At 43.5% G+C, this 26,927-nt stretch overlaps 1 protein-coding gene and 1 pseudogene across 1 annotated transcript; one reads left to right on the forward strand and one right to left on the reverse strand.

Moving 5' to 3' along the window:
* The first annotated feature begins 14,987 nt into the window (after nucleotides 1–14,987).
* LOC129068088 (uncharacterized) lies at nucleotides 14,988–15,100 on the forward strand (annotated as a pseudogene).
* A 4,116-nt stretch (nucleotides 15,101–19,216) lies between these two features.
* Nucleotides 19,217–26,847, reverse strand: LOC129066985 (HLA class II histocompatibility antigen, DQ beta 1 chain-like). The gene is given in 7 exon segments (XM_054568697.1): nucleotides 19,217–19,741; nucleotides 20,317–20,340; nucleotides 20,819–20,929; nucleotides 21,418–21,699; nucleotides 24,598–24,629; nucleotides 24,631–24,865; nucleotides 26,684–26,847. Coding segments are annotated over 7 exon segments (807 nt in total). The 5' UTR covers nucleotides 26,793–26,847; the 3' UTR covers nucleotides 19,217–19,727.
* Between the last annotated feature and the right edge of the window lie 80 nt (nucleotides 26,848–26,927).

A 26,927-nucleotide genomic window follows, 5' to 3' on the forward strand; every position in this document is an offset into this window, starting at 1 on the left:
TCCATTTTCAGCTTTCTGAGGAAATTCCACACTGCTTTCCATAGTGGCTGCACCAGTCTGCATTCCCACCAACAGTGGACTAGAGTTCCCTTTTCTCCACAGCCTCGCCAGCACCTGTTGTTTGTGGATCTGTTTATGATGGCCATTCTGACCGGTGTGAGGTGGTACCTCATGGTGGTTTTGATCTGCATTTCTCTGATGGCTAGTGATGCAGAGCATCCTTTCAAATGCCTCTGGGCCCTCTGTATCTCCTCCTTAGAAAAGCATCTGCCCAGGTCCTTTGCCCATTTTTTGATTGGATCGTTTGTCTTCTTGGAGTAGAGTCGAGTGAGTTCTTTGTATATCTTGGAGATCAAACCTCTATCTGATGTATCATTAGCAAATATATTTTCCCAAATGGTTGGCTCCCTTTTCATTTTGCTGATGTTTTCTTTAGCCATGCAGAAGCTTCTTATTTTGATGAGGTCCCACTTGTTTATTCTTTCCTTTATGTCCCTTGCTTTAGGAGACATATCAGTGAAAAAATTGCTGCGTGGGATATCTGAGAGTTTCCTGCCAATGTTCTCCTCTATGACTTTGATGGTGTTGTGACTTATATTTAAGTCTTTTATCCATCTTGAGTTTCTTTTTGTGTATGGTGTCAGCTGATGATCCAATTTCAATTTTTTGCATGTAGCCGTCCAGCTCTCCCAACACCATTTGTTGAAGAGGCTGTTATTGCCCCATTTTATGCTTCTGCCCCCTTTGTCGAATATTAGATGTCCATAGAGACCTGGGCTTATTTCTGGGCTTTCTATTCTGTTCCACTGGTCTATGGGTCTGTTCTTGTGCCAGTACCAGATTGTTTTGAGTATAGTGGCTTTGTAGTAGAGTTTGATGTCCGGTATTGTGATCCCTCCTACTTTGTGTTTCTTTCTTAAAATTGCTGCGGCTATTCGGGGTCGTTTATGGTTCCATATAAATTTTTGAAATGTCTGTTCTATTTCTGTGAAATACGTCATTGGTATCTTAATAGGGATTGCGTTGAATCTATAAATTGCTTTTGGTAGTATGGACATTTTAAGGATATTAATTCTTCCAATCCATGTGCACGGTATATGCTTCCATTTATTTGCGTCTTCCTTAATTTCTTTTTTCAATGTTGTATAGTTTTCTGCATACAGGTCTTTTGTGTCTTTGGTTAAATTTATCCCTAGGTACTTTATCTTTTTTCGTGCTATATCGAATGGTATATTTTTCCTGATTTCTTCTTCTTCTATTGCATTGCTGGTGTACAAAAACGCCTTTGATTTCTGAATGTTGACTTTGTATCCTGCTGTTTTGCCAAATTCACTTATTAGGTTGAGGAGTTTTTTGGTAGAGTCTACAGGGTTCTCTATGTACACTATCATGTCATCTGCAAACAATGATAGTTTTACTTCCTCCTTTCCTATTTGGATGCCTTTTATCTCTTTCTCTTGTCTGACCGCTGTGGCTAGGACTTCCAATACGATGTTGAAAAGAAGCGGTGAGAGCGGACATCCTTGTCGTGTTCCCGATCTTAGTGGGAAAGCTTTCAATTTTTGCCCGTTGAGTATGATGTTGGCTGTAGGTTTTTCATATATGGCCTTTATTACGTTGAGGAATGCCCCATTTATTCCCATTTTGCTGAGTGTTTTGATCATAAATGGGTGCTGTACCTTGTCAAATGCTTTTTCTGCATCTATCGAGATGATCATGTGGTTTTTGTCTTTTCTTTGATTTATGTGGCGTATCACATTTACTGATTTGCGTATATTGAACCATCCCTGCATCCCTGGGATGAATCCCACTTGATCGTGATGGATAATCTTTTGAATGTATTGCTGGATGCAGTTTGCCAATATTTTGTTGAGGATTTTAGCGTCTATGTTCATCAGCGAAATTGGCCTGTAGTTTTCTTTCTTTGTAGGGTCTTTATCTGGTTTTGGGATCAGGGTGATGCTGGCCTCATAGAAGGAGTCTGGCAGTCTTCCCTCCTCTTGGATTTTTTGGAATAGTCTGAGACGGACAGGGGTTAGCTCTTCCTTAAATGTTTTGTAAAATTCTCCTGGGAAACCGTCTGGCCCTGGGCTTTTGTGTGCTGGGAGTTTCTTGATTACTGCTTCAATTTCCCCAACTGTTATCGGTCTGTTCAAGCTTTCTGTTTCTTCCTCCTTCAGTGTTGGAAGATTATACTTTTCTAAAAATTTGTCCATTTCATCAAGATTTTCAAATTTCTTGGCATATAATTGTTCATAATAGTTTCTGATGATCATTTGTATTTCTGTGGTATCAGTTGTTATTTCTCCTCTTTCATTTCTGATATTATTAATTTGGGTCCTCTCCCTTTTTTTCTTGATGAGTCTGCTTAAAGGTTTGTCAACTTTATGAATCTTTTCAAAGAACCAGCTTCTGGATTGGTTGATCCTCTGAATTGTTCTTTTTGTCTCTATGTCATTCAGTTCTGCTCTAATCTTGACTATTTCCTTCCTTCTACTTGCTCTGGGATTTATTTGTTGTTGTTTCTCCAGTTCTTGGAGTTGTAGTGTTAGGTCTTTTATTTGAAATGTTTCTATCTTTTTAAGGTAAGCCTGTATTGCTATGAACTTCCCTCTCAGGACCGCCTTTGCTGTGTCCCATAGGTTTTGGACAGTTGTCTGTTCATTTTCATTTGTTTCCAGAAATTTTTTGATTTCTTCTCTTATCTCATTATTGACCCATTCATTGTTTAATAGTGTACTGTTCAGTCTCCATGAGTTTGCAAGTTTTTGAAGTTTCTCTTTGAGGTTGATTTTGAGTTTCAAGGCCTTGTGGTCTGAGAAAAAGTTTGGTATTATTTCAATTTTCCTGAATTTACTGAGGCTTGCTTTGTGTCCTATCATGTGGTCTATTTTTGAAAAACTGCCATGAGCATTTGAAAAGAATGTGTATTTTTCTTCTTTGGGATGTAAGATTCTATATATGTCAGTTAAGTCTCTTTGATTCAGTGTGTCATTCAGCGCCACGATATGTTTATTAATGTTTTGTTTGGAAGATCTGTCCATTTTTGACAGTAGGGTGTTGAAATCCCCTACTATCAGTGTGTTGCTATCTATATCTTTTTTGAAGTCATCCAACAATTTCCTTATAAACTTGGGGGCTCGTATATTGGGAGCATATAAGTTTACAATGTTGATGTCTTCTTGATAGATTCTTCGTTTAAGTATGATAAAGTGCCCCTCTGGGTCTCTCTTTATGGCCTTTGCTTTGAAATCGACTTTGTCTGATACAAGTATGGCAACGCCAGCCTTTTTCTCATGTCCATTTGCTTGGAATATTATTTTCCATCCCTTTACTTTCAATCTGTGTAGGTCTTTTGCTCTGAGGTGGGTCTCTTGTAGTTAGCATATGTGTGGGTCATGTTTTCTTATCCATTCAGCTACCCTGTGTCTTTTGATTGGGGCATTTAGTCCATTCACATTGAGAGATATTACTGATAGAAACTTACTCATCTTTTCTCTTTGTACTTGTGTTCCTCTCTGTCTCATTCTTTTCCTTCATCTGCTTAAACCAGTCCCCTTAGCATATCTTGGAGTGCTGGTTTGGTAGAGATGTATTCTTTTAGCTTTCTTTTGTCTAGGAAACTCCGTATTTCTCCTTCTATTTTAATGGAGAGCCTAGCTGGGTAGAGCAGCCTTGGCTGTAGGCCCTTGCTTTTCATGGCTTGGAATATTTGTTGCCATTCCCTTCTGGCTTGTAGTGTTTCTGTTGAGAAGTCAGCTCCTAGGCGTATCGGGGCCCCCTTGTATGTTACTTTCTCCTTCTCCCTTGCTGCCTTGAGGATTCTCTCTTTGTCTTTGACATTTGCCATTTTAATGATGATGTGTCTTGGAGTGGACCTCCTTGGGTCCTTCTTGAGTGGGGTCCTCTGTGCCTCCTGGATCCATGAGAGCCTTTCTCTCCTCAAATTAGGGAAATTTTCCATCATTACTTTTTCGAGGAGGTTCTCTATTCCTTGCTCCTCTTCTTCTCCTTCTGGTATCCCTATTATACGGATATTATTGGGTTTCAGGTTGTCCTGCATTTCCCTAAATGCTTCCTCATTCTTTTTGAGCCGTTTTTCCATTTCTTGTTCTTTCTGGGAGCTTTTTTCTACCTTGTCCTCCATCTCACTGATTCGATCCTCAGCTTCATCCAGCCTGCTTTGGATTCCTTCTACTGTGTTCTTCAATTCAGAAATGGTATTCTTCATATCCTCTTGTGTCTTCTTGATAGTTTCTATGTCCTTTTCCAGGCTGATATAGTTTGCTGTAAGATCCTGATAGTTTCTCTGCAGTTTCTCATAGTTATCTTTGAGCTGGCTGAGCTCATTGAGCTTCCTTAGAACCATTGTTTTAAATTCCATATCTGATAGTTCCCTTGCCTCTATTTCATTGAGCTCTCTCTGTGGGGAGTCCCCTTTTCCACTCATTTGGGGGGAACTTCTTTTTCTTCCCATTTTTGTGAGAGTCTGTTAAGTATTTTTGTCCTTTACTTTTCTTTCTGGGCTTGCCTCTGATGATGTCAGTTGTTGACCCTATAGGGCCTTGGGTTGTTTGTTTGAGCCTTTCAGGAGTCTAATGCCTGTGTCTGACTCCTGCTTGGAGCAGCTCTGTGACCCCTTCGGTCAGGGCTGGGCTATTTTTTGGGATCTCTCTGCGCTCTCACGAGAGCTCCTTGAGCGCGTTCCCAGCGCGGCAGGGTCCCCCCACCTGCCTGGGCTCGCATGTGTTTGCCCCAGACCAGGGGGCTTATTCGCGACCTCCCGTGCTCATCTGGCCTCCCTGGCACGCGAGCTTCGCGGCACTGGTCAGTTTAGGGTCTTCTATTGTGTGTTTTCCCCACTTTTGGCTCTTTGGGTGCGTTGCTTGCCCTCGCCAAATGGGGACTACGGAAATGGGAGGAAATCAGCTCTAGGACTTTCCGGTTAATCCTGTTTCTGGTCTCTCCTCCAGGGACTCTGGGCAACTCTACTTATTTTGTGGGCTGCTCCGCAATCGCGGCGGGTAGGTCAGTTTACGCCTGCCCTTGCCCCTCTGTGCACTCCCTCGCAGGCCGTATGGGTGCCAGTCTGTGTGAGGCCTTGCCGGCCGGTGCAAGCGTCCGCCAGCCCGCGTGGGTCACACACACGCTCGCCAACCCTCGCCGGTCACTCGGCGCAAGTGTGCGCGCCTGCTCTGGGTGTTTTGGGGGTGTCTATGTTTGCTTTTCAGCTTTTGGCTCTTTGTGGGTGTGGCCTCTTCCTGTGCAATGGAGACTACGGCAAGGAGAAGGAGTTGGGACTCCCCAGTTCCTCCTCCCGTTCTTTCCCCAATGCCTCCGTTTTTAGTCTCCCCTCAGGGGCCTCTGGGCAGTTTTGTGACCCCTTCGGCCAGGGATCCAACCCCTGTGCGGACTGCGTTTCAATCGCAGGCAGTCTGGTTCATGCGCGTCCCGCTTCTGCCTCTTTGGGGTCGCGCCTTTCCAGCCCACAATGGAGACTACCGAACGGGGAGGGAGTCGGGACTCCCCGGTTCCTCCTCCCGTTCTTTCCCCAATGCCTCCATCTCCAGTCTCTCCTTAAGGCTCTCCCAGCCAGTCTGCACTCAGCCCCGTAGCTCACAGGCGTAGAAGCTGTGTGCGGAGCGCACAAAAGGCAGGTTAATTGATTCCCTTATGCCTGAGCAAGATGGTAGCTGCAGAGTGGGAAGTGCGTTATCACCCGGGCTCCACCGGCCGCAGTGTCAGTTCTCTTCACAAAGTTTTCCTCACCAGTCTTTTCCCAGGCACCAGCCCACCCTGCTGCCGCCTCTACCCAGCGATCAAGGAGGGTGGCTGCCGCTGCAACTTTTGCGTTTGCCCTTTAAATGTCTTTTTGCATCCCCAGCCACCTGTCTCTGGCAGAGAGCGCCCCTAAGCTTTTTGGGGTTGCGTTTTGTCTGTATTTTCTCGGCTTTAGCTGCTGTAGTTTAGGGGTTCCTGTTTATGATTCAGACCCCGTTCTTCTCGGGGGGACGCTAACTGGCCGTTTCAATGTCCCTCTGGTGCCAGTGCCCGTGCGCACCCAGCCCACCCTCTCGAGCCTCCACCACAATTCTCACCCGTTGGGATGTGTGAGAGTCAAATCCACTGTCCGCAGCACCAAGGCTCCTCTCCCACTATCACTCCACTGCTTTCCAGGTGATTACTCCATTATTTAGTTGCAATTCCAGTTTGGTTTTGGGAGGAGGTCAGCGTGACTCCCTTTCACTCCTCCGCCATCTTTTTCTCCCTCGGTTTTCTTAATTTTTATCACACTCAGGAAACCCTGAGTATCCAAATTCTACCATAGACCAAAGAACCTCTCAGAAATGTAACCCTAAAGAATGTGTGTGCTATAAGGAATAATAAAGAAAAGCACTCTCTTTATTATTGGCCAGACTAAGCCCTAAATATTGTCAATATATTCACTAATTCAGTCATTAATGCAAAAATAGTCATTGAATGCCAGCCTTGTGATGCATAACATATTATATGATCTGAGTGTATTAACATAATGTATAAATAAATATATTCATTGTTTTCACAAAACTTTCACTCTTGGGAGAAATATACATATGTGAAATAATTTGACAAACATAGGATTACAAGCTCTGAAGAATTTCTAAAGGAAAAGAACAAGGTAAGTGAGAGAGCATTGCACAAGAACCAAATACGATATGGTAAAGTTTAGAAGAGGCTTGAATAAATGTCTGTTGAAAGGAAATAAGATGATTTATAGCATCTAATGAACAAGGTGGAGGAGGGCAGAGCAAATATTTGAGGAAATCTTGCAATATGAAAGAGAAGACTAGAATAAAATAAATTGAAAGTTTTTATAGATTAAGTAGAAAAAGTTCATGCAAGAGCAAAAAAGTTATTTAGAATCCTAAGTGAAAAGACACTGCTTCTAATAAAAGTAATAATAGAGGGTAAAAACTGGAAAATTTAATAAAAAGTTTGGAAAATTAAAGCAATAAAACCTCCCTGAAGTATAAAAAAAACACAAAGAAATATAATATATGATATAAAAGATAAGACACAGAGAATATATCAGGAAGGCCAACATCAAGTAACAATGTTAGAAGGAAAAAACAGAGAAATAAAGGGGGAATATTACCAAAACAAATAATAAGGGAAAATTTTCCAGATATAAAGGACCTAAATCTTTACATAGAATGGGACTTTTTGATATTTAGCAAAATTAAGAAAAGGATTTATTTCTAAATACATCATTTTTAAAATTTCAGAATCTCAAGGGTTAAAGGAAAATCATAAAATATCCAGTGGGAGAAAACAAACAGACAAAAGACAAAAACTCAGACTGCCAGATACTTCTATCATTAAAATAATGAGAATAGTCTGAAGTTCCAAAGGAAAATTATTTTTTATTAATAAATATATACCTTTTTAAAATCACAGTCAGGCATGAAGAAAGAATAAAATACTTTTAAACCTGAAAGGATAAAAAAATTTACCTGTCATACATAGTATGGCATCAAATTATTAAAATTTGATTAAGAATATGACTTGTGAAGTGACAAGTTGTCAAACAGGACAAGAGAATGCACTTGGGTCAAGGAACATGTATAAGGGACCAATGGACAAAGACAACGCGGGGGGGCAGGGTGGTGACTGAATGTGGGAGGTGGAGGCTGGACAGGGCAGGGGAGAGGAATGGGGGAAAACTGGGGACAGCTGTAATTGAACAACAATAAAAAAACATTTTAAAAAAGAGAATGCACTTGGGGAATGATGGCCGAATAAGATGTCTCTTGTTTATGTCCACTTCTTAACAACAAATTGTACCCATCCACAAACAAAAGTGCCTTTGTGGGAGCTATGGGACCCAGCACCACATGCCAAGGACCCAGGAGGAGTCTTGCCCACCCACCGATGGATCAGGTAATAGGCATACAGACCTCAGTTCCCCCTGTGGACCCAACAGTGGCCTGTGAACTCCGGCCTCTCAGCTGTGGCCAGGCAGCCTCTGGAGAGCAGTCTTGACAATCACCCATGGATGAGAGAGCCTTTGCGGAAGCTCAGGTTTCCAGCAAAGAAGTCCCAGCCCACCGTTGGAGCAAAGAAATATGTGTTTGGATGCACTGGAGAGGGTAAGGGGAACAATTTGACTTTACCTCCATCACCCCTCCACCAAGACAGCACAGCTCAGTGCCAAAAGAGACCGACTGAGCCTGTGGCCTCTCCTGTGAGGAAAAGTGAGAGTGTGTGAGTGAGTGAGTACCCAGGTCCCCTGCTGCGCAGACGCTGCCAAGGAGGCCCGTTCCTCTCTCACCCCATCCGGAGTGCTGAGTGGCGAGCTGTATGACAAGGGGTGGGAAGAAGCTAGGAAAGGGGCAGATGGGACTTTTGGAGGACATTGTGAAGGGACATGGGTCCTACTAACAGTGTCATGGACTTCATCGAGAAACCCATCCACAAGCCATTGGGGAGCCTCACCAGCCAATCTCTCCAACTGGCCAACAGGCACCCCCAAACTCCATGGGCCTTACGCACACAATCCCCACCCTGTGGCCAGCTTCCTGTGTGAACTCCTTATGGCAAGGAGATGAAGCTTTGTCAGACAACTAGTTAGTAGCACAGAAAGCCAGCCTGAATCCGTGGGCCAGGGCAAGAAACAAACTCGAACTTTAGACTGCAGCATGTGGTGCAGGGGGGAGCGCCACGCCTCCCCGCTTATCCCCGGTTGGAGCAACAACTGCTGTGGGGGGATGGAGCGCATCGCAGGGAGCACCGCGCTCCCAGATCTGAGGGTTACCATCCGGGGCCAGCTGAGATGGGACCGGGGCTCTCAGTCCCGCAGAGCCGGTCCCAGAGTTGTCACGGAGCAGGGGAATAAACACAAGTTGTCACAAACACTTCTCTGTTTGCCAGGAGAGGGGACATGGCACATACCCCTAGTGGGGGAGGCCCAGAGTCCCTTTGTTCAAAGGCTTGTATTGAAAGGGTTATCAGTGGGGCTAGGGGACAGGAATGCACAGGTTATCTCATTACATTAGTGTGTTAATGTTCACAAAGAATGGGTGCTGTTTGGAAGAAAACAAACGGCAGGAACACACCAATTTACTTGGGTCCAAGAAGATACTAGTAAACAAGAGAGATGACTAAACCTGAGAGCATAGTAAACACAAGAGCGCCCAAGGGTATCAGGTTAGGGTCTGTGAATAATGTAAATTTCCTTCCAAGCATGAGCTGGCTGTAGCTTCTGATGGAAAAACAAAGCATGCTTTAAAGAATTTACTTTTAGGCCTGATTTCCCTGGAACCGCCAGATTTGGTTTAGGACTGACTCCGGGAATGGTTCGAGCCTGAGCCAGGCAGGGGGAGGGAGCCGCCCAGAGACAGGGAGGCTCCTTGCAGACAGAATGAGGACTCCGGCCATGTCCAAGCCAAGCGGAGGGGTGCAGGCCTTTTTGCCCTTTCTCTGTGTCCCCAATTTCTTGTCTGCTTCCCATACTGGTTGATATCTCTGGCTTAGGTTGCTCCTTCCATCGAGGGGTCTTACCTGTCATCAACAAGTGACCATTACAGGACCAAGCAGGGAGTCAGGGACTATGCCCTTGCTAGGGGGACAGGCTATGTCTCCTCAGGAGCCTGTTTCTCCAAGGCCTCCCTGATTATTTCCAACCTTGGGGCCCTCCCACCTGTTGGAGGGGTTACAGTTCCTGAAACCAGACAGGACTTTTCCCAACATCAGACCTCCCTTAGGAAACAAACAGCCTGATGTGTTGCAGGATTAAGAGCATGGATAAAGGCTTAAAAATTCTGTCACAGAGGAAGCAAGAAGCTTGGAGCCTCAGAATCCCTAGTGGGACTGGTGGAAAGTATTTCTCTCCTGGAGTCATTTAATAAAGAGAAGGAGGTGACTGCTGCCTCAAATGTTAAGAGAGTGACACAAAACTTCAAGAAATGTGAAAAACCCAAGAAACATGACACCACCGAAGGATCAAAATAATCTTCCAGGAACCAACCCCAAAATATAGAGATGTGCAATTTACCCCCCACCCACCCACACACACACACACACACAAATTTCAGAATAGCTCTTTTAAAGAAGCTCAATGAGCTATGAAAAACACAAAAAAGGAACTCAACAAAATCATGATGAAATGATTTTTGAACAAATGAACAAATGAACAAAATAAGTTTAACAGAAAGATAAAAATCATAAAAACGAATCAAACTGAAATTCTGAAGACAAAAATACAATAAATGAAATGAAAACATGCAACAGAAAACATCAACAGCAGACGGGTCGAGTAGAAGAATAGACCACCTGGCAGGACACAAAACAAGCCTCAGCTAATTCAAGAAAACTGAAATCATATCAAGTATTTTCTGAGATCACAATGCCTTGAAGCTTGAAACCACCCTCATGGAGAAAACTCAAAAACATTCAAATTCATGGAGACCGAATAACATGTTATTAAACAATGAATGGGTTAGCAATGACAATGAGGTCAAGGAAGAAATCAAAAAGTTTCTGGAAACAAATAAAAATGAACACACCACAGCCCAAAACGTATAGAACACAACAAAGGCACTCCTGAGAGGGAAGTTCATAGCAATATAGGCCTACCTAAAGAAAATAGAAAAGTCTCAAATAAACAGCCTAACCCTACACCTACAAAAACTAGAGGAACCACAACAAACAAAGCCCAGAGTGAGTATAAGGAAGGAAATAACCAAAATCAGAGCAGAATTAAATGACATAGAGACTAAAAGAACAATAAAGCTAGGAGCTAGTTCTTTGAAAAGATAAACAAAAATGACAAGCCTTTAACCAGAATCATCAAGAAAAAAAGAAAGGGGATGCAAGTAAATAAAATCAGAAAATAAAAGAGGAGAAGTTATAACCAGTACCATAGAAATACAAAGGATTGTAAGAAATTACTATGAACAACTATATGCCAAGAAATTTGAAAACCTGGGTAAAATGGACAACTTTCTAGAAATATATAATGTTCCAAAACTGAATCACGAAGAAGCAGGAAGCCAGAATAGACAAAAAAAAGCTAGTGAAATTGAAGTAGTAATACAAAAAAACTCCTGACACGCAAAAGCCCAGGACCAGATGGCTTCACAAAAGAATTTTACAAAACATTTAGTGAAGAGCTGACCCCTATCCTGCTCAAACTATTTCAAAAATCCAAGAAGAGGGAAGACTCCCAAACTCCTTTTATGAGGCCAGCATCATCCTAATCCCAAAACCAGATAAAGATATAACAAAGGAAGAAAACTGCAGGCCAATATCGCTGATGAACATAGATGCTAAAATCTTCAACAAAATATTGGCAAACCAGATCCAGCAGTATACTAAAAAAATCATACACCATGATCAAGTGGGATTCATCCCAGGGATGCAAGGATGGTACAATATTAGCAAATCAATAAATGTAATACTTCACATAAACAAAATGAAAAATAAAAATCACATAATCATACTGATAGATGCTGAAAAGCATTTTGTGAAGTACAGCACCCATTTATGGTAAAAACACTCAGCGAAATGGGAGTAGAGGAGCATACCTCAACATAATAAAGTCTATATATGAGAAACCTACAGTCAATATCATACTCAACAGGAAAAAAAGCTTCCCTCTAAGATCAGGCACAAGAGAAGGGTGTCTGCTTTCACTGCTTTTTTTTTAATTTTTTAAAATTTTTGTTCAAGTACAGTTGTCTCCATTTTCCCCTCACCATCCCCCTCCCCACCCATCCCCACCTCCCACCCTCGATCCTACCCCATTTTGTCTTTGTCCGTGTGTCCTTTATACATGTTCTTTGATGACACATTCCCTTTTCCCCCTGTTAGCCCCTCCCTCTCCCCTCTGGTCACGGTCAGTGTGTTCGTTATTTCAATGTCACTGGTATATTTTGCTTGCTTGTTTGTTTTGTTGATTAGGTTCCACTTTATAAGTTAAATTCCACTTGTTTAGGTAAAATCATATGGTATTTGCCTTTCACCCCCTGGCTTATTTCACTTAGCATCGTGCTCTCTAGTTCCATCCATGCCATTGCAAAGGGTAGTAGCTCCTTCTTTCTTCCTGCTGCGTAGTATTCCATTGTGAAATGTACCAAAGATTTTTGATCCACTCATTTACTGATGGGCACTTAGGTCACCTCCATTACTTCGTTACTATAAATTGTGCTGCTATGAATATTGGGGTGCATAGGTTCTTCTGATTTGGTGTTTTGAGATTCAGCAGAGGAATTGCTGAGGCAAAAGTCAGTTCTCTTTTTTGATTTCTGAGGAAATTCCATAGTGTCTGCACCAGTCTGCATTCCCACCAACAGTGCACTAGGGTTCCCTTTTCTCCACAGCCCTGCTAGCAATTTTTCATTGATTTGTTTATTATGGTCACTCTGACCTGTGTGAAGTGGTATCTCATTGTGGTTTTAGTTTGCAGTTCTCTGATGGCTCGTGATGCTGAGCATCCTTTCATATGTCTCTGGGCCCTGTGCATGTCCTCCCTGGAGAAGTGTCTGTTCAGGTCCTTTGACCATTTTTTTAATTGGATTGTTTTCTCTTCCTGGTGTAGAGTCATGTGAGTTCTTTATATATTTTGGAGATCAAAACCCTGTATGAGGTATCATTGGCAACTGCATTTTCCCATATAGTTGGTTCTCTTTTCATTTTGCTGATGTTTTCTTGAGCTGTGCAGAAGCTTTTAATTTTGATGAAGTTCCATTTGTTTATTCTTTTCTTTATGTCCCTTGCTCCAGGGTAGGTATCAGTGAAAATATTGCTGATATTGCTAAATGGGATATCTGAGATTTTCTTGCCTATGTTCTCCTCTGGGACTTTTAAGTGTTGCAACTTATATTTATATGCAGTTTTTTGGCATTTTCACCACTTCTATTCAACATAGTATTGGAAGTTCTAGCCATAGCAATCAGACAATGAAAAGAAATAAAAGGCATCCACATTTGAAAGCAGAAAGTAAAATTGTCATTGTTTGCAGATGAAATGATGATATACATAGAAAACCCTATAGGCTCCACCAATAAAATGCTCAACCTTATATCAATTTGGCAGAACAGCAGAATACAAAGTCAATATTCAAAAATCAAAGGCATTTTTGTACACTAACAATGAAATATCAGAAAAAGAAATTAGAAAATCCCATTTACTATAGCAAAAAGAAAAATAAAGTACTTAGGAATAAACCTTACCAAGGAGGTAAAAGACTTATACTCAGAAAACTACACAACACTGAAGAAAGAAATTAAGGAAGATAGAAACAAATGGAAGCATATACCATGTTCATGGTTTGGAAGAATTAACATCATTAAAATGTCCATACTACCCAAAACAATTTATAGATTAAATGTAATCTCTATTAAAATACCAATAACATATTTCACAGATATAGAAGCAATATTTCAAAAATTTATATGGAACAATAAATACCCTTAATACCCTCAGCAATTCTGAGAAAGAAGAACAAAGTAGGAGGGATCACAACCTGACATTAAACTACATTACAAGATGACTATAATCAAAACAGTCTGGTACTGGCATAAGAACAGACACATAGATGGAACAGAATAGAGGGCCCAGAAATAAACCCAAGTCTCTATGGTCAATTAGTATTTGACAAAGTGGGAAGAAGCATAAAATGGAGTAAAAATAACCTCTTCAACAAATTGTGTTGGGAAATCTGGACAGCTACATGGAAAACAATGAAACTTGACAACTAACACCATGCTCAAAAATAAACTCAAGATGGATAAAAGACTTAAATATAAGTCATGACACCATAAATGTCTTAGAGGAAAACATTGGCAGGAAAATTCAGATATCCCATGCAGCGATATTTCCACCAATACTTCCCCTAGGACAAGAGCTATAAAGGAAAGAATAAACAAATGGGACTACATCAAACTAAAAATCTTCTGCACAGTGGAAGAAAACATCAGCAAAATAAAAAAGGAATGAACCATGTGGGAAAAATTATTTGTCAATGACACCTTGGAGAAGGGTTTGATCTCCAAAATATATAAAGAACTCACATGACTCCACACCAGGAAGACAAACAATATGATTAAAAGTGGGCAAAGGACCTGAATAGACACTTCTCCAAGGAGGACATACAGAGAAGCTATAGGTATATGGAAAGATGTTCAACATCACTAGCCATCAGAGAGATGCAAACTAAAACCACAATGAGACATCACTTCACATAGGTCAGAAGGGCCAGCACGAACAAATCAACAAATGACAAGTGCTGGTGAGGATGGAAGATACGGAGAAAAGGGAACCCTAATGCCCCATTGGTCGGAATGCAGACTGGTGCAGCCACTGCAAAAAACAGTATGGAATTTCCTCAAAAAACTAAAAATGCAACTGCCTTTTGATCCAGCAGTTCCACTGCTGGAATTATACCCTAAGAATCCTGAAACACTAATTCAAAAGAACCCATGCACCCCTATGTTTATAGCAGCATTATTTACAATAGCCAAGTGCTGGAAACAGCCCAAGTGCCCATCAGTAAATGAGTGGATCAAAAATTTGTGGTATATTTACACAATGGAATACTATGCAGCATAAAGAAAGAAGGAACTCCTGCCTTTCCCAACAGCATGGATGGAAATGGAGAGATTACATTAAGTGAAGTAAGCCAGGAGATAAAAGACAAATACCATACAGTCTCACCTATAACAGGAACCTAATTAACAAAACAAGCAAATGAGCAAAAAAGAACAAGAGACATGGAATTGAAGGAACGGGAGATGGGGACCCAACGAAGCAGGAGGTGGGGGAAATGGGGGAAAGAAAGGGAACATGTACAAAGGACCCATGGACAAGGGCAATGGGGTGGGGATTGTCTTTGGGAGCAGGGGGTGGGCAGGGCATGGAAGAGCAACTGGAGGAAGAAAGGTGACAACTGTAACTGAACAATAAAAAATAAATATTAAAAAAAGAAGACAGAAACTTTAGTAAGTCCTATTGCTTCTCGGCCTTTTGGCTAAGATCAAGTGTAGTATATGTTCTTATCAGAAACTTTAATAAGTCCTTACCTATCAATGAATACTCTCTATATAAATGGATTAAAATCTCCAATAGAAAGACATAGTGTTTAGATGGATTAAAAAAAAAAAAAAAGGACCCAACTATATGATGCCTACAAGTGACTTCAACTTCAACTTTAAGGACACATAGGCTCAAAGTGAAGATGTGAAAAGAGATATTCCAAGACAGTGGAAGCCAGAAGAGAGCAGGGGCAGCTACACTTATAACAGACAAAATAAATTTTAAGCCAACAATTACCAAAGAGACAAAGAAGGCCATTATATAATAATAAAGAAGTCAGTTCATCAAGGGGTACACAATTGTGAATATATATAATCCCAACACTGGAGCACCTAAATATGTTAAGCAAATACTAACAAATCTGAACGGAGGAATTGAGAAGAGTACAATAATGGTATTTTCAACAATGTATAACATGATAAAGATAAAAACCAATAAGAAAATAATTGATTAGAATAATCTTTAAAGCCAATGAACCTAACATATACATAAATTTTATACAGCAGAACACTCATTCTTATCAAGTGCAAACAGAACATTCTCCAGGATTGATCATATGTTATAATGATCACAAAACAAGTCTTTAAAAAGTAAGAAGATTATAATCATATCAAGTATCTTCTAACATCAATGGTATAAAATTAGAAATTAAAAAAAAAACAGGAGGAATGTTGGAAATTCTACAAATATGTGGAAATTAACACACTCCTGAACAACCAGCTGGTCAAGGAAGAAATCAAAAGGGAAATTATAAAATATCTTGAGACAAATGAAAGTTGAAATACAACATACCAACTAAAGAAATGCAGCAAAAGCAGTTCTGAGGGGATGTTTATGGCCATAAATGTCTTCACTGAGAAAGGAAAGACGTCAAAAAAATCCCTAAATATACTTCAAGGAACAAACTAACTCCAGAAAAGAACAAAGTAACTCCAAAGTTAGTACAAGAGATAAGAAATAACAAAAATCAGAGTGGAAACAAATTAAGTAATGGTTTAGTATACACTAGAAAAAGATCAACAGAACTAAGAGTAGGTCTTTGAGAAGATAAACAAAATTGACAAGCCTTTAAAAACATTAAGAAAATAAAGGGAGGTGACTCAGATTAGTAAAATTATAAAGAGGAAATAGTACAACTAATAGCACAGAAATACAAAGTATCCTAAAGATCTGCTACAAATAATTATACTCCAACTAATTATTAACCTGGAAGAAATGCTGGAAACATATAACTACCAAAACTGAATATTAAAGAACTAGAAAATTTGGGCATTATGCTAAGTGAAATAAGCCAGGTGCTGAAAGACAAAATATGATCTCACCTATAAGTGGAACCTAATCAACAAAACAAACAAGCAAGCAAAACAGAACCAGAGACATGGAAATAAAGAACAAACTGACGGTAACTAAAGGGGAGGGGGGAATAACAGGGCAAAAAAGGGGAAGGGTCATCAAGGAACATGTGTAAAGGGCCCATGGACAGTAACAATGGGGGAGAGGAGGATTGAATGTGGGAGGTGGGAGTGGGTTGGGGTAACAGTAGGAAAATGGGGACAACTGTAATTGAACAATAAAAAAATGCAATATCCTTTCATAATTTAAAAACTCTCCACAAATTGGGCACAGAAGGAGCACATTCAACATAATAAAGACCCTATATGACAAGCCTACAACTAACATCATACTCAATGGTGAGAGGTTAATAGCTTTTCCTCTAAAATCAGAAACAAGGGTGCCCACTCTAACAACTTCTACTTGAATAGTATTGGAAGTCCTAACCATAGCAATTAGGCAAGAAACAAAAGCCATCCAAATCAGAAAGAAAAAAATATATGATATGTCGAAAATCCTAAAGATACCAGCAAAAAAAAAAACAACTGTTAGATCTAATCAAAGAATTCAGTAAAGTTGCAGAAATACAAAATAAACATACAGATCAGTTGCATTTCTATATATTAACAAGGACCTGTCTGAAAAAGAAAGCATTCCCACTCACAATAGCATCTAAAACAATAAAATACTTGAAAATAAATATAAACAAGGAAGTAGAAAGACTGTACACTGAGAGCTATAAGGCCTTGATGAAAGAAACGGAAGAAGACACAAATAAATGGAAAGATATTTTGGATTTGGATTCATGGGCCAGAAGAATTAATATTGTTAAATGTCCATACTATCCCAAAGCCATCCACAGACTCAATGTAATTCCTACCAAATTACAATGGCATTTTTCACAGAAATACAAAAAAACAATTCTAAAATTTGTGTGGAACCACAAAAGACTCTAAATAGCTCCCCCAAAAGAACAAAGCCCCTTTAAAAAGAACAAAGCTAAAAGCACTACACTTCCTGATTTTAAGTTATATTACAACACTACACTAACAAAAACAGTGGCATGGCTTTCCATTACCCCCAAGATAGGCTCCCAGAGGCTGAGATGGGGACCAGCTTTCAGTGCTGGGCTCACCTCATGGGAACCTCAGTGTGTAGCGACTTCCTTAACCCTTGGGAAAAGAATGCCTTCAGGAATCAGCATGTCACTATGTCCACCACCAAGAAAAGCTCTATCCTCTGAGATTTCTAGCTCAGCAGTGTCATGAGGTGACTGTGCGGGAGACAAGGGAGGAGTTGAATGTGAGTCAGCGTCACCAGCAGTGTACCCTAGAAGCAAGAGGAAACTCTGCCATTTTTCTCATGGGGTCCACCAGAAACAAACTGCCTCTTGTACCCCTCCATTGTGATGGGGTTTGGATCACCAAGAACTGGAAGGTCCAGTCCATGTTCTTACTAAAAGGGGAGAGAAGTGGTCAACACAGGGCTGGCTGTCTGCATCCCATGTACATGATGATGTTTTTGAGAGGCATTCAGGTTACTCAGGCGCAGTCAATCATAATCTTCCCTAAAATCGTTCAGACTTTGGTAGACACTCTAGAGACACACATAGAGACAAACACACACACATACACAGAAACAAAGGTAAGTAGTGAGGTGATAAGAGGAATGCAGAAAATAGAGAGGGATGCAAAAAGTAATGCTGAAAGGTCAAAAGATGCAGGTGAATAGTGACATAGATACAGCCAGAGAAAAATAGAGACAGAGACACAGTGAAAGAATGAGAGACACAGGGATGCAGAGACAGACATAAAAGGTGCAGAGACACACACTGAAAAAAAAAATGCAGGAACAAAGAGATGGAGTGGCACAGGTAGAGACATAACAGAAAAAGGAGAGACAAAGGCCTCATTCAATATCTGGATCAAGTCTCTTCTGAAATCAACTTGACCCCAGGCCTTCTTGCAACATGAACAAACTACATTTCAAGTGGGTTTCAATCATTTGGAACTAAAAATCATTGCTTTTATTGCTGGTTACACTTTCCCAGAAATAAAAATTGACCTTGACCAATGTGAGCTGCCAAGATATATTTGAAGCCTCTGTTTGGTTCTTTGGGACCAGGGGCCACTCTGTCTGTGCCCAGGTAATTCCGCTCTCCTGACATACACACCGCTCACCAACCTGGAAGAGGGGCCGGCACATCCAAAAGCCACTGCACTGAACATCAATGCTAAAGAGCCAGGAAAGATGATGTTTGAATTGATTTTCGATCTCCTCTGCCTATGTTTTTTGTTTGTCCATTTATTTTGTGTTTTTATATTCCACATATAAGTGGATCATGTAAGTGGATCATATGGTATTTGTTCTCTGCGTGCCATATTGCACTTGGCATAGTATCCTCTAGACCAACCATGTTGTTGCAAATGACAAGATTTTATTACTTTTTATTGTGAAAAATGTGTGTGTGTGTGTGTGTGTGTGTGTGATACCCCGTCTTTTTTACTCATTCATCTAGTAATGCACATCTTGGTGGCATCTGTATCTTGGCTACTAACATTGATGCAATGAACATAGGGGTACACATATCTTTTACAATTAGTGTTTTTGGTTTTTTTTGGATAAATAGCCAGAAGTGGAATTAGTAGATCATTTGGCAGGTTAATTTATAATTTTTTAGAAATCTTTAGACTGTTTTCCATTAGTGGCTGCACTAATTTCCAATCCTACCAATACTGTATGAGGGTTCCCTTTTCTCCACATTCTCCCCAGCACATGTCCTAAGGTTTTAAAATTTTTTATTGTATTTTATTGTTTATGCTATTACAGCTGTCCTTGCTTTTCCCCCCTCCTCTGCCCACTTTTAACACAGCACCCAAAGATGCCTCCAGTCTCCCTCAAGGAACAAAATATGTTCTTTCATTCTGCAGTAGTTTCCTGCCTCCACCCAGCAAAGGAGTCTCAGGATACAGATAACACATAACATGTTTAATTACGATAAAAGCTCTATGGTCAGGTAAAGGCTTTAATGTGCTTCTCTTGAACAGTCTGTGGGGAGAAATAAAAACAAACAAACAAACAAACAAACAAAAAAGCCTGGGGGCCTTGAGTAGATTCCGCTGGCAGCCCGCAGGCACAGGCTCCAGGGTCCCGGTCAGGTCCTCACAGTGGGGTCACAGGAGGTGACCAGGCAACTGCATCAGAGTCACCGTAGGTCTCTGATCTCAGACAGGGACAGGCTGGCAGGCAGCTGGGGACTCGGGGCAGGCACAAGCAGGCATTACAGGAGACACGGCCAATCCCAGTCACGGTATCCTCGGGAGTCAGCGCAGGAGCCCTGCCACAGTGAGAGAGTGATCGGCACCCAGCACCCTGAGCACATTCCCTCTCCCCTCCTCTCGGGTCCCTGCAGCATCAGAGAAAGCTGAGGTCTCGGGCATAGGGACATCACCGCCCCTAATATCTGTGTAAAGGTGAAACCAACTAAAAGGACACACTTCAGCTCCACGCAGACGTGCAGGAGGCAGGGGAACAGCTGTTATTCCTTGGGGTGAGGGGGCAGGGGCATATGAGCACTTCAATACTTACAGCAAATTTAATAACTAACCTTCCTTCCACCACTAGCAGCCTCTTCCAGTCACTTATAAATGCCCACAGGCAGTAGCCACCAACGTGCGGCACAAAGTGAGCATCGTCCTGGAGTCGAACACGCAAGACGTGGCTCTGGCTCCAAGTTTCACAGAAAGATGCCACCCAAGTTAAGCCCTGGTTCTGCCTAACAAACCCCGGAGCTTCCTACAGAAACTGAGCGAGCTTCTCCCCTAACTCTTGATCCCATGGCAGGGAATAAGCCATGAACCTGTCCTCACATCCCCCGCCCCCCTACAAATTGAATCAAAGCAGAAACAGTACCTGTTGGTGGAGGTCCATGAGATCCTACAAAAGGAAATTATACAGAGAAAGGCCTCATTATACAAAACACCAGTCCTTCAATCTACCCCAGAGGGAAATGAGATAAGCAACTTAATGGGAAAATTTATTTCCCTCCTACCCATTGGCCACAGGGCCCTAAGCACCCTAAGCTAAAATCCCCAAACACACAGTCACCAGAAGGGAGGGAGGGTTAGGGCTGGGAGGGAGGGCAATGCTCTGAGGAAACGGGCCAGTGAGAAAATGATGAACTGTAAGTCCTAGGACACACAGCCGCCACCGGTCCAATCTGTGGCAGGGCTGCCTTTTGACCAATGAAATCAGAGTCCGAAGCCTCCCCTAGGCTGTTCTGTCTCCTCCCACCAGCAGCCCAGCCTTCTTCCTTCCAGGTCAGGAGGTTAGACTTACACCTAGAAACAGAGACTTCCCTCAGCAGAGGGTCTCAGTCACAGCTCCTCTTCCCCATGCCCCCAGGTTTCCTTACCCTTCTGTTTCCTCTGACGAATGAAAAGGCCCAGCCCGAGGAAGATCAGCCCCAGCACAAAGCCCCCGACGCCAGTCAGCATCTTGCTCTGCGCCGATTCAGACTGCGCCCCTGGGTAGCAGAGCCTGAGGTCAGTGTTTGTCCCCACACCCAGCATGGCCCTTTGGGAAACCTGAAGTCCAGTCTGACACAGAGGAGGTGGAGGTGCCAGGGGAACCCAGTTCTCCATTCTGACCACCCCTTGGGGAGGGACCAGCCAATAAATCCTTGGACACCACAGGTGGGTGAGAGAGACGGGGAAGCTGATCTCTGCCCTTTGAGACACATCCTTAACCTTACACCCTGAGACCCCAGTCACCAGCTGCAATAGTCAATCCTTCAGAGCTCTCAGGGCTGGGTTCTGGGACTTGGTATGTAGAGTGACCTCCCTAGTGTCTGGGAAGAATCTTCTGGTGCCCCTGCCATGGCTCTAGCAACCTACGATGTCCAGCTCAGTAGTAACATCAGGGATAGAGGATGAGATGGGATGGGCCAGGGGAAGCTCTGTTTGCTCTCTGTCTTGTGGGCTGACAATGAGAGGGGAAAAAAGAGCCCCTTACTCCACTCCACTGTGATGGGGCTCTGCAGGCTGGGATGCTCCACATGGCAGGTGTAGACGTCTCCTCGCCGGGGAGTCATTTCCAGCATCACAAGGATCTGGAAGGTCCAGTCCCCATTCCTAATAAGGGGCGTGGACACAACGCCGGCCGTCTCTTCTTGGTTGTTCCGAAACCACCGAACTTTGATCTGGCCTGGATAGAAATCCGTCACCGAGCAGACGAGCATGTTGTGGTGGTTTAGAGCCTCTGTCTTGGATGGGGAGATGGTCACTGTAGGTTCCACTGAGGGGAGTAACAGACAGGAAAAAGCAAAGTGAGATGTGGACCACTCAGCAAGTCTCCCCAAGAGGAGAGTCCTCATTGTACCATAGTGGAAAGATCTCTGGATTCCAAGTCTGGGTGGGATTGGAATCCAAGCTGGGTCACATTATTAGCGCAAATAAATCCATTAGTTGGTTTACTTTTCGGTCTCAAGAAATAATAGTAACCAACTTTATGGGAGTTATTCTATTGATGCCAACTGATAAAAAAATGAAGCCCTTTAAAATTTTAAATTCCTATATTATACAGGCCACTATTCATAATATTTTTTAAAATAAATATAATAAGCTTGGATTTCTTTTCTTTCACGCCTACTGAAGGTGACCATCAGGATGGGCTCTAGGATTCACACTAGGGCAGTGACATTGTTTTCTGTTGGTCCCGCTGCTCCTCACAGTAGAAAAAATACATCAGTTTTGGGTGTCCTACTGGCCACGAGACCATCAGCACTAGTCACGGCTCCACAGACAGTGACATGGACTGAGACCAGGAATATATAGACATTTCTATGACCCACAAAGAGGACAGCAGTCGCCATCACATCCTTCCTCCAAAGCAACGTTTCTCTAACAGGCTATACTCTGTGATTCTTGGAGTGTAATACTAACAGAATTTAAGAGCAAGAGCACTTCTTACATTTCATCCATCAACAAAGCATCCCTCTCAGCTTTTAGCCTGACCTTAGCCCAGATGCCATTCTGTGGGAAATTCCCCATTACATTTTATATTATTAAATGCATAAACTTCCATGTCCATATCATATATACCACCTATATTATATTCACTTGTTGATTCATTCATTCATCATTCAACAAATATGAATTTATCAAGCACTAGGAATAGAAATATAAACAACAGACCATGATCCCTGCCCTTATAGACTTGTTTAGTAAGAGACTGAAAAAAATGTTAGCTCAACTTGGTAATTTTTTAAGTAAAAGAAAGGGAAGCTTAAAAACAAGAATCACTAATAAATATCATGTTTGCCTGTCTCCATTCCTTTCTCATCTCAGGCTGCTACTCCTGGCCGAACAGGACACACCTCTCCCTACCTACTTACACATTTCATCCTATGCCTCTCCAGCCATTTTATTTCATCTTCCTCACTCCCATAATGTGAAAGTACAGTAAATATTTATTGTGTGTTTTATCTCTTTGATAATGTCATGTTCACTTATATTCTTTTTCCCTAATTTTTTTTAACATTCAGTGAGTTGAGTCACTAGCAGCCTACCTTACTCCATCCCCTTACTATTAAGAATTCCTTCCTTGTTCCGAAATCTGACCTCATTATCATGCATGTTCTCTGTAGAAAATATTCTGAGATTCTGGCAGAGATGGGCCTGGGTTACCAAGAATGTAACGTGAGTAGGTGAGTGAGACGCGCCGAGGTCAGCAGCCTGTCTCAGGCCCCCGGTGTTTGCTGGGCCCTCCTGAGCCGTCGCCTGGCAGGAACCCCGCTTTCAGCTTAGACTTTAGCTCTTGCCCAGGTTCTCCCTCCTGGAGACTAAAATCATGGTCGACTAGATGGACTTATAAAATCTGTCAGTTTAGACAGATGGGAGTAGAAAGAGAGGGCACAAGTTCAAGGGAACAACGTCAGAACAACTTTTATGAAAAAGATCTGAAATAGCAAAAATGTAAGTGTTTGGTGGCATGAGGATGTGGGTCAGAAGGCAGGAGAGCGTAAAGTTAGCTAAAAGTCACGTGAACATGTGTATCTAACCCTGGGGTCAGACCAGGGATTCATGGGTAAATTTTCAACTCGTGAAAGTACCATTTTGTCTCACCAACAATGAAAATAGTCAAGAACAGGCTAATTATGCTGCTTCAGGTCACGACCGGCTTTAATGAGGCTTTGCCTCCATTATATATAACAGAATGACTTGTGTATTTTGGGGAGGCTTCAGGACCTGGTGAATAAATGTGAGTTAAAGTGTTTAATATGTACCAATATTGGTATATTAAAGTGGTGATGCTAGTTCCTAACACACAGTTAGGAATTAAATAGCATAATATGGATAGTGTTTGGCAAGGTAATTGTCAAGAAACAGATGCTCATTAAATCGCTACAACTAACATTCAAAATAGCTACCCCTGAAGTGGAGGATGATTCTGGGAGGTAGAGTCTGGGGCAAAAAAAAACCCTGAAACAATTTTTATTCAATAATTTAATAGCACCAATTTATTTACTTCAAAACTTCAGCCCTATTGCGCAATTTGTCCAGCTTTTCTAAGAAATTACATTCTGCCTTACAACACCATTGAAGTGGTGTTTGTGCTTCTTGCAAACACTTTTTTCCCTCAGACTTTGTATTCACCAATTCTAAATTAAGAGCCAAGTAGAGATTAATTTAATACATTAAGCAAAATAGCACAAAATAATTCCTAAAGTCAGTTGTTAAGGCTCTACTTACCCTTCTGTTTTCTATTGAGCCTGAGTGGATGGCAGCTGAGGCCATTTATTCCTTAACCCCCAAAGGTTTAGGGGGCTCACCCTGAGCTAGTGAAAGTGTCAGGTGGGCGACACACGGCGACAACGGACCGTCCCTGCCTCAGAGAGGCCCAGGACTAGGGCCAGCCGCTTAAGAAATCAGAACTGAGGTGCATAATCGCTGGAGACCAAAAAGCGAAAACATAATACGTCACGACTCCGACAGACTAGCCCGCGTGCGCGGGGCCGCGATGGCCAAGGCGAGGGGCGGGCGGGTGCAGAGCGGGCGGCAAGGGCAGCAGAGGGCGCGGGCCGCCCGGGGCAGGCCCGGCGGGTCGCGGGGAACGTGCTGCCGGCCGCCCCGCCCCGCCCCGCCCGCGGGCCCGGCTCGGCCCCCGAGGCCGCCCCCGCGGGCGGGCGCTCACCTCGCCGGCGCAGGGCCCGGGCGGCGTCCTTCGTAGTTGTGTCTGCACACCGTGTCCAGCTCCGCCCGCTTCCGCTCCATGATGTCCTTGTCCCGGTTCCAGCACTCGGCGTCCGGCCGCCCCAGCTCGGTCACCGCGACGTGTTCCCCGACGTCGCTGTCGAAGCGCGCGTACTCCTCCCGGTTGTAGATGTGTCTGACCACAAGCCGCACCCGCTGCGTCCCGTTGGTGTAGTAGCACAGGCCCTTAACCTGGTACAGGAAGTCCACTGCGGGGAACGGGCGCCCCGTCAGCGCAGCCCCGGCGCCCCGCGGGCCGGGACCCCCCGGGGCCGCCGCCCGCCGCTCCCCCGCCCGCCGCCCGCCCGGGGCCCCGAACGGCCGGGCGGGGCGGGGAAGCGCCTCGGGGGGCGGGCCCTGCGCCCTGGGATCCCCGCCTGAGCTGACGACCGGGCAGGGAGGGCGTCGGGGCGACTTCGCACCCATCCCCGTCCTTAGAGAAGTCGCGACGTTGTCCCAGGAAACCGCACGTCCGTAGAACTCCCGGGAACCTCGGGGACAAGTGTCCACCCAAGCACGACAGTTCACGGGAGGCAGTGACGGGAAGGGTCTAGAATGACGCCCGCCCCCGCCCTGTCGGGCTTGTGTATTCTCTGGCCCCTGACAAAGCGCCCCCGCTCTCCGGCCCTGTCGCCGGGCGGGGCGGGCACCTGCTACGAAGCGACATTTATTCATGCGAAGGACACGGGCTTTCCATGAGATAAATTAGATTCCAGTTAAACTGCCAATTACCAGGTTGGACAGGTCACTTAGAGCACCTATAGCATAAACGCAATTGTGTAAAAAGAAGCCCATAATGCCTCCACCCAGAGGTATCCGGAGGACTGACACAGAATTTCCGTGAAGGTAGAGCCCTGTGTCTGACATAACGCTTGGTCGGTGTGTATTATTCCCCCATTACAGTCTCCTTTCTCTTAAAGTCAGCCCACCAACAACACAAGACTCTGAACCCCACTCAGCTTACCATCTGGCCCTAAATCAGTGACCCTTGAAGACCCCCGTCCGTGGGTGCCCGGCCAGGCAGCCGCGCTCGGGTCGCACGCGTTTGCCTCCAGAACCCTCCACCGACACTCAGGGACGCGGGGGCCTTGCCTCACATCTGAGACCATGTTGCCCACGTTTCCCCAACTCAGACTCCCTTACTATTGGGTTGGCCGAAAAGCCCATATGGTTTTTTCCATAAAATAAAAGACACAGTTTTCATTTTTGCCAATAACTATTGATTTGGTTGTTTTGAGTACGCGGCTCGCTCCTGCTATTGAGGAGAGGCCAGAGGTGCTGCCAAACATCTTCCAAAGCGCAGGACAGCCCCACGGCAAAGACATACGGGGCCAAAATGTCCGCAGCACCAAAACACTTCGCAAACCACTTTTAAACCGCGTTTGATCAGTAACAGCACATTCTCCATACACTGCACAAGTCCATTTTTGCATTTCAGTTGCGTTTTTACCTTTCTTGAAATAATAAAGCATAATATGCTGAAAATGTTGCTTGTCTTCCATCTTCAATATGAAAATGGCTGCACAAAAATTCACCAATTTTGAATGTTTATTTTAAATGCACACCGATGACAGTTGTCACAATACAATGTAACAAATTGTTTCAAATGGAGTTAAAGACAATGAAACACTACCGCAGCCATCATACGGAAAAAAACTAAACAAACTTTTGGCCAACCCAGTATTTAATCCAGACAAGACCTTGGGGGACCCCAAAAGGACAAATCCTGCTGTCTCTTCCTTGGAGAAATTCTTATCTTCAAAAATAACCCCTTTTCCCATCACTGGTAGTAGGTGCACACTGTCCCCTCCCAGTATGACGTCCCCAGGCTTGAGCCGGTGGGATGGCCATTGTCCTCCCCCGTCATTAGAAGGTGAAAAAGAGAATGTAACAGAGTTCACTTTCCCAAAGAGAAGAAATAAGGGATAAAAGGCTGTATTCTGAGGTCATAGCCACACCCCAGCCCGAGTCCCTCAGAAGCTGGTCCCCAGGCTGGTGGCTCTGGGGAGCAGCTGCCCCGCACTCACGTGGAGAGTCGCTGCCCGCCGCCGCCGCGGCGCTCAGCACCGCCAGCGTCGCCATCGCAGCTGCTGCCCCAAGGCCCCTGGGGATCCGCAGAGCCATTTTCCCAGGCATAACTGAGAACAAAGGAAGAAGTAATGGTAGTGAACACAGCTTCACCTGAGGACTCTGAGGGAGACTTCAGAGAATAAAAACCTGTTAAAAGTGTCCATGCGAGTTAGGATTGGAGAGTCCTCAGGAAAGGAGCCA

Source organism: Pteronotus mesoamericanus, unplaced genomic scaffold (genome assembly GCF_021234165.1).
Source record: "Pteronotus mesoamericanus isolate MK-2021 breed Mesoamerican mustached bat unplaced genomic scaffold, CSHL_Meso_final contig_20, whole genome shotgun sequence".
Lineage (NCBI taxonomy): Eukaryota > Metazoa > Chordata > Mammalia > Chiroptera > Mormoopidae > Pteronotus > Pteronotus mesoamericanus.